This window comes from Leishmania mexicana, chromosome 1 (genome assembly GCF_000234665.1).
Source record: "Leishmania mexicana MHOM/GT/2001/U1103 complete genome, chromosome 1".
Classification (NCBI taxonomy): Eukaryota; Euglenozoa; class Kinetoplastea; order Trypanosomatida; family Trypanosomatidae; genus Leishmania; species Leishmania mexicana.
In genome coordinates, this window is record NC_018305.1 from 34,873 (window position 1) to 47,495 (window position 12,623).

Below are 12,623 nucleotides of genomic sequence, written 5' to 3' on the forward strand. Positions count from 1 at the left end.
CCCCCCGCCATCACGAGGAGGTGGTATATTCAGGTGATTGAACAACACTCAGGCGTGTATCCATCAGTCGCTCACCGCTGCCATCACATGGCAGCAACCACATCCGCAAGCGCCGCTGTCAGTCTCGAGAAAAAGGGATAAGGGGGGGCGGGGGAGAACGGTCACGACAGACAGGCACACGCAGCCGTATGATGCCGCCGCCCACGGCAGTGCGGAGAGAACGGAGTGGCACACAGACCCAGGCATACACCAGCGGCACCATGATGGCAACCGTGATGATGATCGTCAGCGAGCGCTGAGAAGAGGGGATGTAGACGGCACGGAGAGGCGGAGAGGCCCACGAAGAATTCGTGACGGAAGGCGAAGAGGCAGAGGAGAGCGCGGAAGCAGCACAGCAGACGCTGCGCCAGGAGCAAGGAGCGGAGCGTGGCACGAGCAAACTCCAGACATCTGTTCCTCGTCGCAAGCGGTAGAGACGAGGAAGAGGCGAACTCGCTCGTAACAGCAGCGGTGTGGGTGGTGGTGGGGGTGGTGTGAAGCATGCAAGGCTGAGAGGACGACAACGGCAGCAGTGTGCAGAGGTGTGTGTGTGTGTGTGAGGTGGAAAGGGCAGGCACGGAAGAGAAAGGAGAGGGACATCGGTGCTCCGCTAAACTTTTCTACGTTGCCGACAGATCCAGAGCACTGTCCACGTGAGTGGGGTGGTGTCTGCGGCCTCTGCCCTCCCCCTTCCCTTTCCGTGCCGACACGCCTCATGCGTCGACCGATGCGCTCCCGCTTCCGTGATGCTCATCGCTGTTACTGCCCTCTGTCGCACTCGAGGGTCACAAAGACGTGCTGGCCATCATCCAGCACGTCGCACACGCGGGCCTCAAAGTCGCACTGCACGCCGCCCTCTTTGCGGATCGACACCGGAGGGCCGAAGCGCTTGCCAAAGGACGCATCGTAGTGTATCATGGCTGCGTTACCAAGCCACACCACCTGCTGCGTGCCATCGCCGCACTGCAGCGGTATGATCTTCTCTCGCACGTGAACGGTGATCTTCATTAGCGTGTCAAACACGGTGACGGTGGTCGGCAGGCGGATGCGACGCGCTGAGTCGAGCCGCGCGTGCCTCTAAAACTGTCGCGGTGTGTGTGTGTGTGTGTGTGTGTGTGTGTGTGTGTGTGTGAATCTGCGACGCGCTGTGGCGCCGCACGCCGCATTAGATGTGCAAAGAGCGCAGCCGAAAACCAAGCGAGGGAGAAGCAGATGAAGGGGAGGGGGTCGAAGAGCGATGCGCAGAGTCAGCGTGGCATTGCCGGCATTGGCATGCGTTGGTGCGCGTCGGAGTGGGCATGCCTGCACGCAAGCACGCCCGATCCTGCAGAAGGGGGAGGAGAGGCGATGGAGAGAAGAGAAGGCCTGTCGTGTGCGAGGGGCGGGGAGGTGACAAAGATCTAGCGAGCAGCCGATACCCTTCTCGTGCTTCTCGAGTGCCGCTCCGCCGGACTACATACCCGCAGACACGAGCACACAGGGGGAGAGCGGGAGAACGAGAGGGGAGGGGGAGGGGGAGGGGCAGGGGGAGCACAGGCAAGGAATGCACCTCGGCTCCGGCTTCTGCTATCTATGCTCTTGTTTTAGCTCGCTTGTGTGTTATACGAAGTTTCACGGCAGCACGGTGAAGCAACAGGCATTGTAAGGACTAGAGCCGTGGTGCAGGGGGTGGGGGTACACGTGCGTGCGTCGCACCGTACCAACCCAAAGAGTAGCATGGAGGAGGAGGGGAGGGAAGACGGGGGGACGACAGTGGGCTACTGCCCGTTCCAGCTCCTAAGCTTGATGAGGGCGCGAGGGTCGAGATCGTTCTGCAGCGCGTTCGACGTCTGACCCGGTGTGGGAGTGCGCAGCATGTTCGTGAGCGACAGCGCATCCTGCGCTTCGCGCTGGCGTTTCGCTCGCTGCAGTAGCTCCTCCGGTATGTTGTCGCCGTACACCTTCCGGATGTGCATGTACATCTGCTCCTCTCGCTTCGGCTGTACGCGCAGCACCGTCATCTTGAGAAACTGGTACGCGAAGCCCATCGTCAGCATGGAGATCCAGAAGAACTGGATCTTGGTACGCGTGGGCATGCGCTCATAATGTGATACGCCCGGCAGAGCCATGATGGTCGTCTGCGCCCGCGCCTCAACCGCGTGTGACGCAACAGACCGAGTCGACAAGACGACGTGCAGAAATTACGAGGGAGTGCGCGGGGACGAATGGAGGGGGTGTGCCCATCACGTGTGCACACGTATACAACTGCACAACGGTACACCCACGGAGGGTTGTCATCAGGGCACATCCCCGAAACCGAGCGGACATGACGGACAAAGAGAGGCGGAGGAGGAGGAGGAGGTGGTGGTGGTGGTGTACAGTGAACACACAGAGCGGCGTGACAAGGGACCGCCAGACAGGGGAAGCGTAAGAGGCCGGTTGGCCGGATGCGTGCCACGGATAAGACAGAGAGGGGGAGAGACGGGGCATCACCCGCACGACAAGCCCGCGAACAAATGGAACGGGGCGTCCCCGTCCAACGCTTTTCCCGCATCGCGCACGCGGCCGCATCGAATCCGGTCGTCTTCCATGCCCGACTCCACGCGGGGGGCAGCTCTGGACGCCACGTGGATGTGTGCCTGCCTGCATCGGCAGTGGTGCTCACGCTTCAATTCTTTGGTTCATGGCGTGCGCACAAGACGGTGAGAGACAGGTTGGACGCCGGTGTGTGTCGGGAGCGCACGTCCGCGGGGAGAGAGAGACAGGGAGAAGAGCGCGCGGGTAACGTGTGGGGTCACGAACGCGCGGCGGCTGCGCTCTCTGGCGACCCGAGCCACCGCAACGCGAGATGCCCTATCCCACTACCCTCACAGGCGCTGTCCATTCGCTCTGTCCTCCCCTCCTCCTGCGTCGCAGCGGAGCTGGACAAGAGGGCAGAGCGGTACAGAACGACGCTGCGCATCTCACGCGGTGGTCCCGTCCTCACCTCTGGACGACTCGTCGAAGCCGATGTAGATGATGTTCTCGCCGCGCAGAAAAACGAGGGCCTCAGCCGGTTGCCTTGGGGCGGCGCGGCTCCGCGTGCACTGCGACAGGACCACATCGAAGGTGCCGTCCAGAGCCTCAAGCTGGCCTCGGTACTCCTCACCGTGGGCCAAGTGGCAGCACACGGGTTGGTGCAGAAGCGACTCCAGGCTGACGGACATGCGTACCCGCGGCGAGAGAGGGAGAGGGGGAGAGGGGAAGGAGGAGGGCGTGTAGGGCTGACTCTCAGCACTCCTTTTACCTGTGTGTGTGTGTGGGTGTGTGTGTGCGTGAGATGCCGACAGGGAGGAAGACAGAGACAGACAGAATAGGGTAGAGGTCGGTGGGGTATCGCTCACGCTCCAGCAAAGAGTAGTCGAGAGCCCGAGCGAGTCGCCTTCAACCCTGCACACGCGCCTTTGCATGGCCGTCTTTTGGGACGCGCGTGCGCACACGTGCCTTCTGGTCGCGCCGATCCATTTCGATGAACTGCCCTGCTTTCGCATGTAATGAAGAGCACATTGCATCCATGGAGGCCGGCGGTGTGCCTGTGCGCATGTGTGGGCAGGGGATGCACAGCCGCAGCTTGGGGGGGGGGGGCGCGTGTCCACCCCCTCATCCCACCCCTCCTCGTCCGTCGGCGGGAGTGGGGCGGGAGAGAACGACGAGCACACCCGTATTCGCTTTTCTACAACGCGTGTGTGTATCCTACCGCGAGCAAGGCAACACACGTAGATGCACGCGCAGCCACAGCTCACCGGGCCCCTCTGTTGCACGGCGGCTCAATCGGGGTCCTCTGGGACAAGCCGCCCCGCCCCGCCCCCGCCAGCCGAGTGAGAGCGATACGTCTAACGGGCTCTCCTCCTTCCTCGTCCCTTCCTCGCAAGCGTGCTGCGCGACCGACGCCAGACAGACCTTGGCGGGTGGGGAGGGGGGGGCACCATGCCTTCACCCACGCCCGCCGCGTCCAGCGTCCTGGTGGAGGGTTGGAGGCGATGGCGTCTGTCGTGCAGGTAGCAGGGGTTCGTCTAGGCGCATGCGGGATGTGCATGAGGACGAGGTCGGCCAGCCGCAAGGTCAGGGTCCTCTGAAACCCTGCAGACTCTGCCGGTATGTCATGGTTCGCCCTGCGTCACCTCAAGCTGCGGCATCTTCGGATGTGGTGTGTGGTGGCGCCCCAGATGGGGACCTGGAGGGCTCGATGGCGCCCCTCCGGTGGTGCTCTCGTCATGCTTTCGGCACCTGTGCCGCATCTGCCCGCCCGGCCGGATGTAGGAGGTGCCGCACATGCCGCACACACACGCACGTTAGGGATAATTTGTATGCATCGCTGCGCGCCGTTCGTGACTATCGCTCGTGCCGTGCGGACCTTTGGATGCTCTGTGTGGATGCGGTACGCCATGCCAGCGGTGCTTGACAGCGTGTGCGCACAGCACTCACATTTTCTGCATCCTGGCGCCTGCCCCAGGACGACCTTGTTGTCTGGGGAGGTGGGTTCGCTGTCTTCCGCGTCTATTTCCGCCCATGCCAGCCAAGGGCCGGGGCGGGGCGAGGCGCGTGCAGAGTCCGTCAACGATGAACACGCGCACGCGCGTTGAAGCGGACACGCATCGCGAGAGAGCGAGGAAGAAAAGTCTAGACATCTATTTATATAGATATCCAGATGGACAGATGGCTGCACAGGAACAAGAAGGCGGGTGTTCGATGCGGCCAGCGACTACGAGCTGGAAACAATGCGCACACGCCAGTACACGTTCCACCATCACCGTCACCATGCATCTCACCGATGCGCACCTACTGCACGTTGGCGCTGAGATGCCGCACATCCCTCCTCCTCCCTCACTTGAGGGGGAGGGGGGGGGTCTGTGTCCGAGAGCGAGCGAAGAAAGCTACAAGAGCTTGTCCAGTCGAGGAAGGTGAACCTCCGCAAGAACTGAGTCGGAACTCGATCGGCGGCAGAAGCGAACGCCCTCATCACACATCCGTCCCCTGCACAGCGGCACGCGTTGCCAGAGCTCACAGGAGCGTCTCGGTAACAGCCATGCTCCGCCCCCGCACGAACCTGCCCTTCTGTGCCTGCTGCGCAGCGGCCACGCGCTTCGTCGGCACAGGCGAGTAGAGAGACAATGTTGACGACGACACAGAAGACGAGGCATCTGGTGCGCTAACGCAAGGAGCCGAGTGAAGACCGCGAGAAACTCCTGCAGAGGCGGATCGCGATCCAAGCACCGAGAGCTGCTGCTGCAGCGGTGGGGAGGAGAGGGCAATGGAGGAAGAGGCGCGCATGGGCAGGATGCACATGCTCAACGGGTCGCCCTCCGCTGCCTCCGCGCTGAAGGTCATGTCCGCGGCCGTGTACAAGTTCGATACGTCAGGCAAGCTGTCCTCACGCTTCAGTAGGTGAATGGCTGTGATGCCCGGCCTCGCGTCGTCGCACGCCGACGGCAGTGGTGGTGGTGGTGGTGGTGGCGGTGGCGTCCTGAGAAACCCGACGCGGCGCACTAGAGCAGCCCCCTCCGCCCACCACCCACGTGCCAGCGCTTCCCGCATGACACGCTCCACCGCAATGATCCAGCAGATGCACTGCATCGTCCACTCCGACTCGCACTCCTGCTGCATTCGAATGTGCACTGCGATGAAGTGCTCCTTGGCGAGGTTGAGCGTAAACCGCTGATGCTGATGCATGTACATGACCGTCAGCGACGCGCGCACCTCGGCCTCGCGGATGATCAACTGACGCAGTCGGCTGCAGTCCGTCCCGCTGCGGCCCCGACGCTCCGACCGGCGGCCAGTGCGGTCGAACGAGGGCGACTCCCACTCGCTCGTCAAGTCCAGCTCCGAGTACGTGTGCATATCACCTGCTAAGCTCTGCGTTGGTTGGCTCACCTCCACCAGCGAGCTCTGCCCCTCACCATCAAGACGGGCACCAATGCCGTCCCCAGCGTTGTCGCCCACGTCGCCGTTCACGAAGAGTGAGGAGGACGAGGAAGCGGAGATGTAGAACAGGTCGGGCAGGAGCAGGCCAGGGCTTCTGCCGTTGGCGCCGTAATGTGGCGTGGCTTTGAAGGACAGGTCCCGGTCGTGCGCGGGGGCGGCCTGGGTGGTGGCATCCACGGTGGTGCCGCGGAGAGAAGCGCTGTCGGTGTCACCTCGGTCCTTCAGCGATAGCATCTTGGCCAGAAACGACGACGCGAACTCGAGCCCACCACTCCGCTTACGCGCCGCTTTTTCGTTCGTGGTCGTGATTCCTGTGGAGCCCGGCCAACTTCCGCGACGTGGCAGTGGTGGAGATGATATGGAAGAGACCGTGCCATTGTGCGAGGCCGTGCCTGCCACTGAGGCGGCCCCGCAGCAGCCCCCCATTCACCCGCGCAGGAAGCGTGCAAAGGGTTTCGTGTATCGGTGCCTGTGAGCCGGTAGGTGTCTAAGGGAGCTCAGGCACGTACAGTAAAAAGATATGATGCCTTCGAAGGAATGTCCACAACGATCGTGGCACCGAGGGCACACACAGACACAGACACAACGCGTCTTGCGGCAACGTTGAGGAGCAGGGGGGTGGCGGGTCGACTGGACAGGCGTAGCCTCCTCCCTCCCTCCCAGCTCTACCTCCTCTTTCGTCGCTCCTAGGCACGCCCCCGTGAGCGTCTGTATGCGCGCGTGCAGGCGTGGGGCTTCGAGTGTGTGGGTGTGTGTGTGGGTGGGTGGGTGTATGTGCTCGCAAGAGCGACAGATAACGGGAGATGAGTGGCGGCGCGCGCGCGCACGTGTGTTGGGGGAATGTATGTCTGTATATCTATATATAGATGTATCTATCTCTCTGCGCGTGTATGGGGGAGAGGGAGGAGAGGTGTCCCGTCTGCGAGCCTGCGATGTCCGCACCGCATGCACGGGGGGCACGTGCGGCCCTCTCTCTCTTCCTACCTCGGTCTCGCACACGCAAGCACGCACACGACAAGGCACAGCGAGATCGGTGGAGGGTGTACTGGTGACCCCTCGCTGCCTCTCCCAAGCCGAAAACCGCAGAGAAAATAGCGCGCAGGCCCGTTGCGAAACCGTTCCTCCAGCCTTCGAGCAACGCACCCATACGGCAGCTGAGAAAGACGAGCGGAGGCTGTTCGAGGACGTCGCTGACGCGTGGCAGGGACGTGCGCAGATACACGGCAGACGGAGTAGTAGGGCTGAGAGCAGAGGGAGGAGAGGTAAGTTGAGCTATGAGCGGGCCAGAAGGCGCGCAGCGAGCAAGGAGAAACCTGGAAGGGCCGGCGCGCGCGCCAGTGTCGGTGCGGAGGTGGAGCATCGCCCCACGCCTGTCTCAAGCGGAGGCGTCCCGTCGCGAGGATTGGGGAACGGACGGAGAGGGGGGGCAGAGGGCCGTGTCCGTGAGAGACACGGAGGTGGCGGTGGTGACGAGCGTGGCGGCGCCGCTCACCTTTTCGGCGGCTCCGTCTCTGCCTGCAAGTGCTGTCGACAGGAGAGAGAGTGAGCGCACACCACCGGCAGGCCAGCACGGGGGGTGGGAAGAGGGAAGGGAAGGGGGGCAACTAGTTGGTTAGCCGATGCGTAAGCGCGAGCGCGTGGTTAATAGACACACACCAAGATGAGGTCCGCAATCGCGGGAGATGCGCGATGGCGGAGAGGTGAGGACAAAACACTCAAGAAATACAAGGCCGCCGAAGAGAAAGACGAGTAAGCAGCGGCAGCGATGTCGGCACTACCGCATGGACACCACCACCACCCGCCCTCAGCGGTACTGGGCAGCCACTGGCGCGACGTCGACCGCTGCCGTTGCGGTCTCGTGACGACGCCCCTGCCGGACTCGCTCACGCCGCTCTCGCTCCAGCTCATCATCCTCCATGTTTTCCTCGCGTTCCTTGACGCGCATGAAGTCGATGAAGTCCTTCTTGCTAATAAAGCCCTCGAACTTCGAGTAGCGGCAGACGAGGATGTGATGGGTGCCGAGGGACTTGAACAGGTACAGCAACTTCTTCACGGAGCACTCCGGCTCTACCTGCAGCAGGCAGCTCTCCAGGATGTCCGTGAGGTCCACCTCGAGGAAGGTCGCGTCGTGCGAGTGGGACGGAGTCGTCTTGAAGCGAATGTATGTGCCGAGGTTCACGTCGCTGTTACGCGCCGCGGCCATTTGGATGGCCCGTACAAGCCTCTTTGCAGGCGCGTATCCGAGCAGCGTCATGTCACTGGGCGACTCGACGACGGGAAAGCCGGTGACGTTCATCTTGGTGACAAGCTCGTTGATGTCGCGCACCTGCAGCCCGTACGCCGTCAGGAGGGTGAACTGCTTGTTCCCGTAGACGTTCTTGGCAACAAAGTCGAGGTAGAACTCCCTCTTCGGGTCTAGATAGGGTAGCTTGTTCTCCTCGATGCCGATCTCGTACGTGCCCTTTACCCCGACAGCCTCGCCGGCCGCCTTGGCGCAGAGTATGCCCACAATGACGGGCACCATGTACTCCAGCGAGCCCGTGAGCTCGAACATGATGATTGCCAGGCAGATGGTCATGTGGGTGACGCCGGTCAGCATGGCCGCCGCGCCGACGATCGCGTACACACCAGGGATGACGCACAGGTCCTGGTCGTAGCACTCCGTGAAGACGTACGAGCTTGCGTAGGTCTCCTGCAACGCACGGAACATCATGCCAAAGGCGCGGCCGTACAGCGCGCCGATCGTGAGCGACGGCACAAGGATGCCTGCGGGGAGGAAGGTACCGACGGTGTATGCGAACATGGCAAACTTCGCCGTGGCGGTGACGAGGAGAGAGAAGAAGGCGCGCATGTCGCCGTCCTCGCACATCTCGATGGTGCCGTTTGGCGTGCAGTCCTGGAAGCAGTCGCCGAGAAGCTCCAGCATGCTACCGGAGCCGTACGGCGTCAAGAAGTTCACGACACCGGTGACGGCAGCCACGACGGCGACCTCGACGATCCGCCACTGACTCAAGTGCTTCTTGCGCCACCGGCCGACGCGCAGGTTCACGACGCTGAAAGCGGACCCCGCGAACCCGCCAAAGGACCCGATCGCCGCAAACGCGGGGAGCTCGAAGAAGTGCCAGCTGTGCTGGTAGTTGACGCTAAACTGCACGATGCGGCCGGTGTGCCAGAGATCCACGCGCGACTGGAGCAGCACCGCCGTCACGCCGCAGATGAGGGCCGCCATGAGGGCCTTGAAGTTGTACGACGTGGAGACATCCTCCAAGGCGAAGATAACCCCGCCGACAGGAGCACCGAAAGCAACGGCCATGCCACCGCCCGCGCCGGCGGTGATGAGCTCGCGCTCCTTGGCCTCCTGCTGATAGCTTGGCAGGGCGCTGGAGATGATGCCGCCGACGCAGGCGCCGATGTGGACAAAGGGGCCCTCCTTCCCCACTGTCAAGCCGGACCCTGTCGAGAAGCACATGCCCACCACCTTCGTGATCAGCGTCCAGCCACCAAGGTACCGCTTGACGTGGTGGCCCGACACGATCGTCTTCACCTCTGCAATGCCGCCGCCAGAAGCGTAGGGGGCGTAGGTCTTGCACAGGTACGCCGCCGTGACGGCCGCCATGGTGGAGAAGCTGACGTACATGACGAAGTCCACAAAAGCCACGACATGGTTGTCGCGGCCGAGGAAGAACTCGCCCCACGAGTAGTACTCGCCGCATTCACGGCTGTCGACGCAGCACATGTTGCGGCCCAGCCAGAAGAAGTTCGCGCAAATGCCCGAGCGGAAGGCGCTCACCCAGTGCGCGCACGCGTCGCTGAAGACGCCGAGGCAGCCGAGAACGATGCCGCACGCCATGGCTGCGAAGAACGCCTCGCCCTCGGGGCTGTAAACGGACCACGTGTCGCCGTACGACGAGGAAGCCGCGGCTGCGGCGCTGTGGCGGCGCCGCATCGCCGCCCGCTCCGCCGCCTCCGTGTGGCTGCTGATGCAGTCGATTGTTGCCCAGTCCGCCTCTCGAACATTCACGACCAAGTTCGTGATGCCCTCGTCGCCACCGCTGCCACCACTGCCACCACTGCCACCGCTGCCTCCAGCGCCAGCGCGCGCCATCTGCTCGGCCATCGGCAGCGAGGAGTGTATGAGAGGTTCTACCGACACAAGAAGAAGTGTGCTACGGCGCTACGCCGAAAAAGAGAAGGGGGTGGGTGGTACGTATTCGGCGGCAACCCGTCTGTGCGTGCGTGCGTGTCTGCCTGCCTGCCTCTGAGCGCAACACGGGCGAGGGGCGGGGGGAGAGAAGCTCCAGCAGCCAGCTGAAGGGCGCGCGCCCACACGCGCAGAGTCAGGTTCTGGGAGTGGGTTAGGGAGTGTTAATCAACAGAATAGGGGGAAAACAGACAGAGGGCTGCCGTCGTCGCCGTCGCCGCTGTGGTGGTGGTGGTGGTGTCGGCTGACGACTGGGGTCGTTGAGGCACAGACACACGCAATGAGATGCGCCGCAGTGTATGCACGGTTCGAGGTGCACGCGTGGCGGCCGCGCTTGCCGTTCGTGTTCCTGTGATGGACGGTGTGAGAAGGATGGTGCCCGCACACACCACACACACAGACAGAGACAGAGACACAGACACAGACACAGGCCTACGCGTGCGTGTGCGAGCGTGGGTCGATTGGCTGCCCCCCTCCCCCGCACAGCCAGTGGAGAAAAGAGAAGGGAGGAGAGAGGGAAGGGGTTGCGCAAGAACAGCAGCAGCAGCAGCAGCAGTCCAGTAAATCGGGAGCTGGCAATCAGGCCAGCACAGAACGGCGCTGAGGAGGGGGACCATGAGAGAGAGAGACGCCTCTATGCACGTACTGATGTACCTTGGCTACAGCATCAGAAGGCTTACGAGGAACGCTGCGGGCAGGGAGGCGCTGAACGGCGGGAGCGCGGCGCAGTGGCAACACGAGAAGGGCACTAGTGAAAAGACACACACACACAGACACACAGACACCATTGCAACAACGGCTCAAGCGACAGAGGCCAAAGATGTGCGCAGCAGCACAGAGAAAAGGTGGTGGGCGGAGGATGAGAAACCATGAGGGGGCAGTGCAGAGCAGAGGTGCGGAGGGGAAGCGTTGCCGCGCAGTCCCCCTCCCCCCCCCACACACAGACACACGCACACATAAACACACCTCCACCCACCAGCTTCGAAGCGCAGGCTCGGCGGATGATAAAGATGCCGAATGCCTTTCCTCCTCTCTCACGCACTCGCATCGCTAAATCTCTGTCCTCTGTGTCGCACACGCCCGCACCCCCTACTGCGCCGCTGCATCGCTGCCCTCGCGGCGCATACGCTTCAGGTGCTCAACGAGCTGCGCCTCCTGGTGACGGCGGCGCTCCTCCTCGGCCCTGTGCTTCTCCACCTCCTGCACGGAGCGGTCGAATGCGCTGCCGCGGCCTGCACTACCGCCTGAGGTGGTCACCGCTGACGTGGACTTCACGCCGAACGCGGCGGCGAACGTAGCGGCTGTCTTCGTGTTCTCAGCCTTCTGCTGCGCCTTCAGCCGACGCTTGGCGGCAACGAGCAAGGAGTCGTAGAGCTCGCCGCACTCGCGGTCGATTGTGGCGGGGTCCACCCCGGCCGCCTCGCGCTCCTCACGGTAGAGCATGACGCGCAGTCGCACATCACGCAAAGCGCGATGAGACTCAAGCCGTGCCGCCATCTCGCGGTTCTCGCCCTGTGCGCGGCGCTGTTCGAGGGGGTTGATCGACGCACCGCCCTCCATCGCCGCCGTGCCCTCCTCGGCAGGCACGCGGCCCGTCGCCAACACGTTCACGCGGCTGCGCTGAACATAGCCGCTCAGCCCGGTACCCTTGACGGCGGCAGCTTCCACGCCGTTGTACATGGCCCGTGTGTACGTGTGTATCGAGTGCTGTGTCGCCGCACAGTGGTTAAGAAGACCTTCGCCCGCGTCCACGCACGGGTCGTGTTGCTTGCACCGAGGATACGGCCAGCAGAGAGAGGGAAAGATAGGGTCGTAGCAAAAGAGGGAGGGTGGGGGAGGCGTGCAGGGTGGAGAGGGCGCGCCCGTACGGCCGTCACGGCACATGCAGACGCCGGTGTAGCAGCCCAAGACGGGGCGGCATCGAGAGTGGAGGCTGCGGGCAGCCACGCAGTGGCGCAGCCGTGATTTTAGTGCAGCGAAAAAACACACACACACACACAGACACGAACCCACCCGGCATGACAGACACGCGTGCAGCAGCAGCGTGCGTGCTTGCGTATGGCGGGAGGGGAGGGGGATGCCCGTGAGAGCCGTCGTCGCTTGCTTTGTTTGGCGTTTCGCCGGCCTCTCTCTCCCTGAACCTTCTCCGGCAGCCGCCAGCCCGACATGACACGCGAGTATCTCGCGACTGGCCATCACCACCGCGTTGAAGGCGTTCCTGGGAAGACAAGCCCGCGCGCGCATACACACAGAGAGGGAGAGAGTGGGGAGAGGGGAGCACTGCAGCTTGAGGTACCACGCGCGGAGGTGTGTGTGTGTGTATGTCCGTGTGCCCCACCCCCTCGTCCTCATGGAAGGCGGGGAGGGCTGGGGTCTCTGCCGACGCAAATCGGCTGCTGAGGAGTGCGTGGGTGTGCACGTGCGTGAGAAAGACGCAAGAGGC

The 12,623-nt window shown here is 63.1% G+C and overlaps 6 protein-coding genes across 6 annotated transcripts; all 6 read right to left on the reverse strand.

Annotated features, from left to right (window-relative positions):
- Positions 1-798: 798 nt before the first annotated feature.
- On the reverse strand, positions 799-1,047 carry LMXM_01_0140 (uncharacterized protein; the record flags this gene model as incomplete). The annotated part of the gene is made up of 1 exon (XM_003871490.1): positions 799-1,047. The coding sequence occupies one exon, from the start codon at positions 1,045-1,047 to the stop codon at positions 799-801; it is 249 nt and encodes an 82-aa protein (XP_003871539.1).
- A 749-nt stretch (positions 1,048-1,796) lies between these two features.
- On the reverse strand, positions 1,797-2,147 carry LMXM_01_0150 (conserved hypothetical protein; the record flags this gene model as incomplete). The annotated part of the gene is made up of 1 exon (XM_003871491.1): positions 1,797-2,147. The coding sequence occupies one exon, from the start codon at positions 2,145-2,147 to the stop codon at positions 1,797-1,799; it is 351 nt and encodes a 116-aa protein (XP_003871540.1).
- Positions 2,148-2,981: 834 nt separating this feature from the next.
- Positions 2,982-3,224, reverse strand: LMXM_01_0160 (conserved hypothetical protein; the record flags this gene model as incomplete). The annotated part of the gene is made up of 1 exon (XM_003871492.1): positions 2,982-3,224. The coding sequence occupies one exon, from the start codon at positions 3,222-3,224 to the stop codon at positions 2,982-2,984; it is 243 nt and encodes an 80-aa protein (XP_003871541.1).
- Positions 3,225-5,058: 1,834 nt separating this feature from the next.
- On the reverse strand, positions 5,059-6,405 carry LMXM_01_0170 (uncharacterized protein; the record flags this gene model as incomplete). The annotated part of the gene is made up of 1 exon (XM_003871493.1): positions 5,059-6,405. The coding sequence occupies one exon, from the start codon at positions 6,403-6,405 to the stop codon at positions 5,059-5,061; it is 1,347 nt and encodes a 448-aa protein (XP_003871542.1).
- Positions 6,406-7,783: 1,378 nt separating this feature from the next.
- LMXM_01_0180 (putative CLC-type chloride channel) lies at positions 7,784-10,096 on the reverse strand (the record flags this gene model as incomplete). Its single annotated transcript, XM_003871494.1, has 1 exon — positions 7,784-10,096. The coding sequence occupies one exon, from the start codon at positions 10,094-10,096 to the stop codon at positions 7,784-7,786; it is 2,313 nt and encodes a 770-aa protein (XP_003871543.1).
- A 1,173-nt stretch (positions 10,097-11,269) lies between these two features.
- On the reverse strand, positions 11,270-11,860 carry LMXM_01_0190 (conserved hypothetical protein; the record flags this gene model as incomplete). Its single annotated transcript, XM_003871495.1, has 1 exon — positions 11,270-11,860. The coding sequence occupies one exon, from the start codon at positions 11,858-11,860 to the stop codon at positions 11,270-11,272; it is 591 nt and encodes a 196-aa protein (XP_003871544.1).
- Positions 11,861-12,623: the final 763 nt, after the last annotated feature.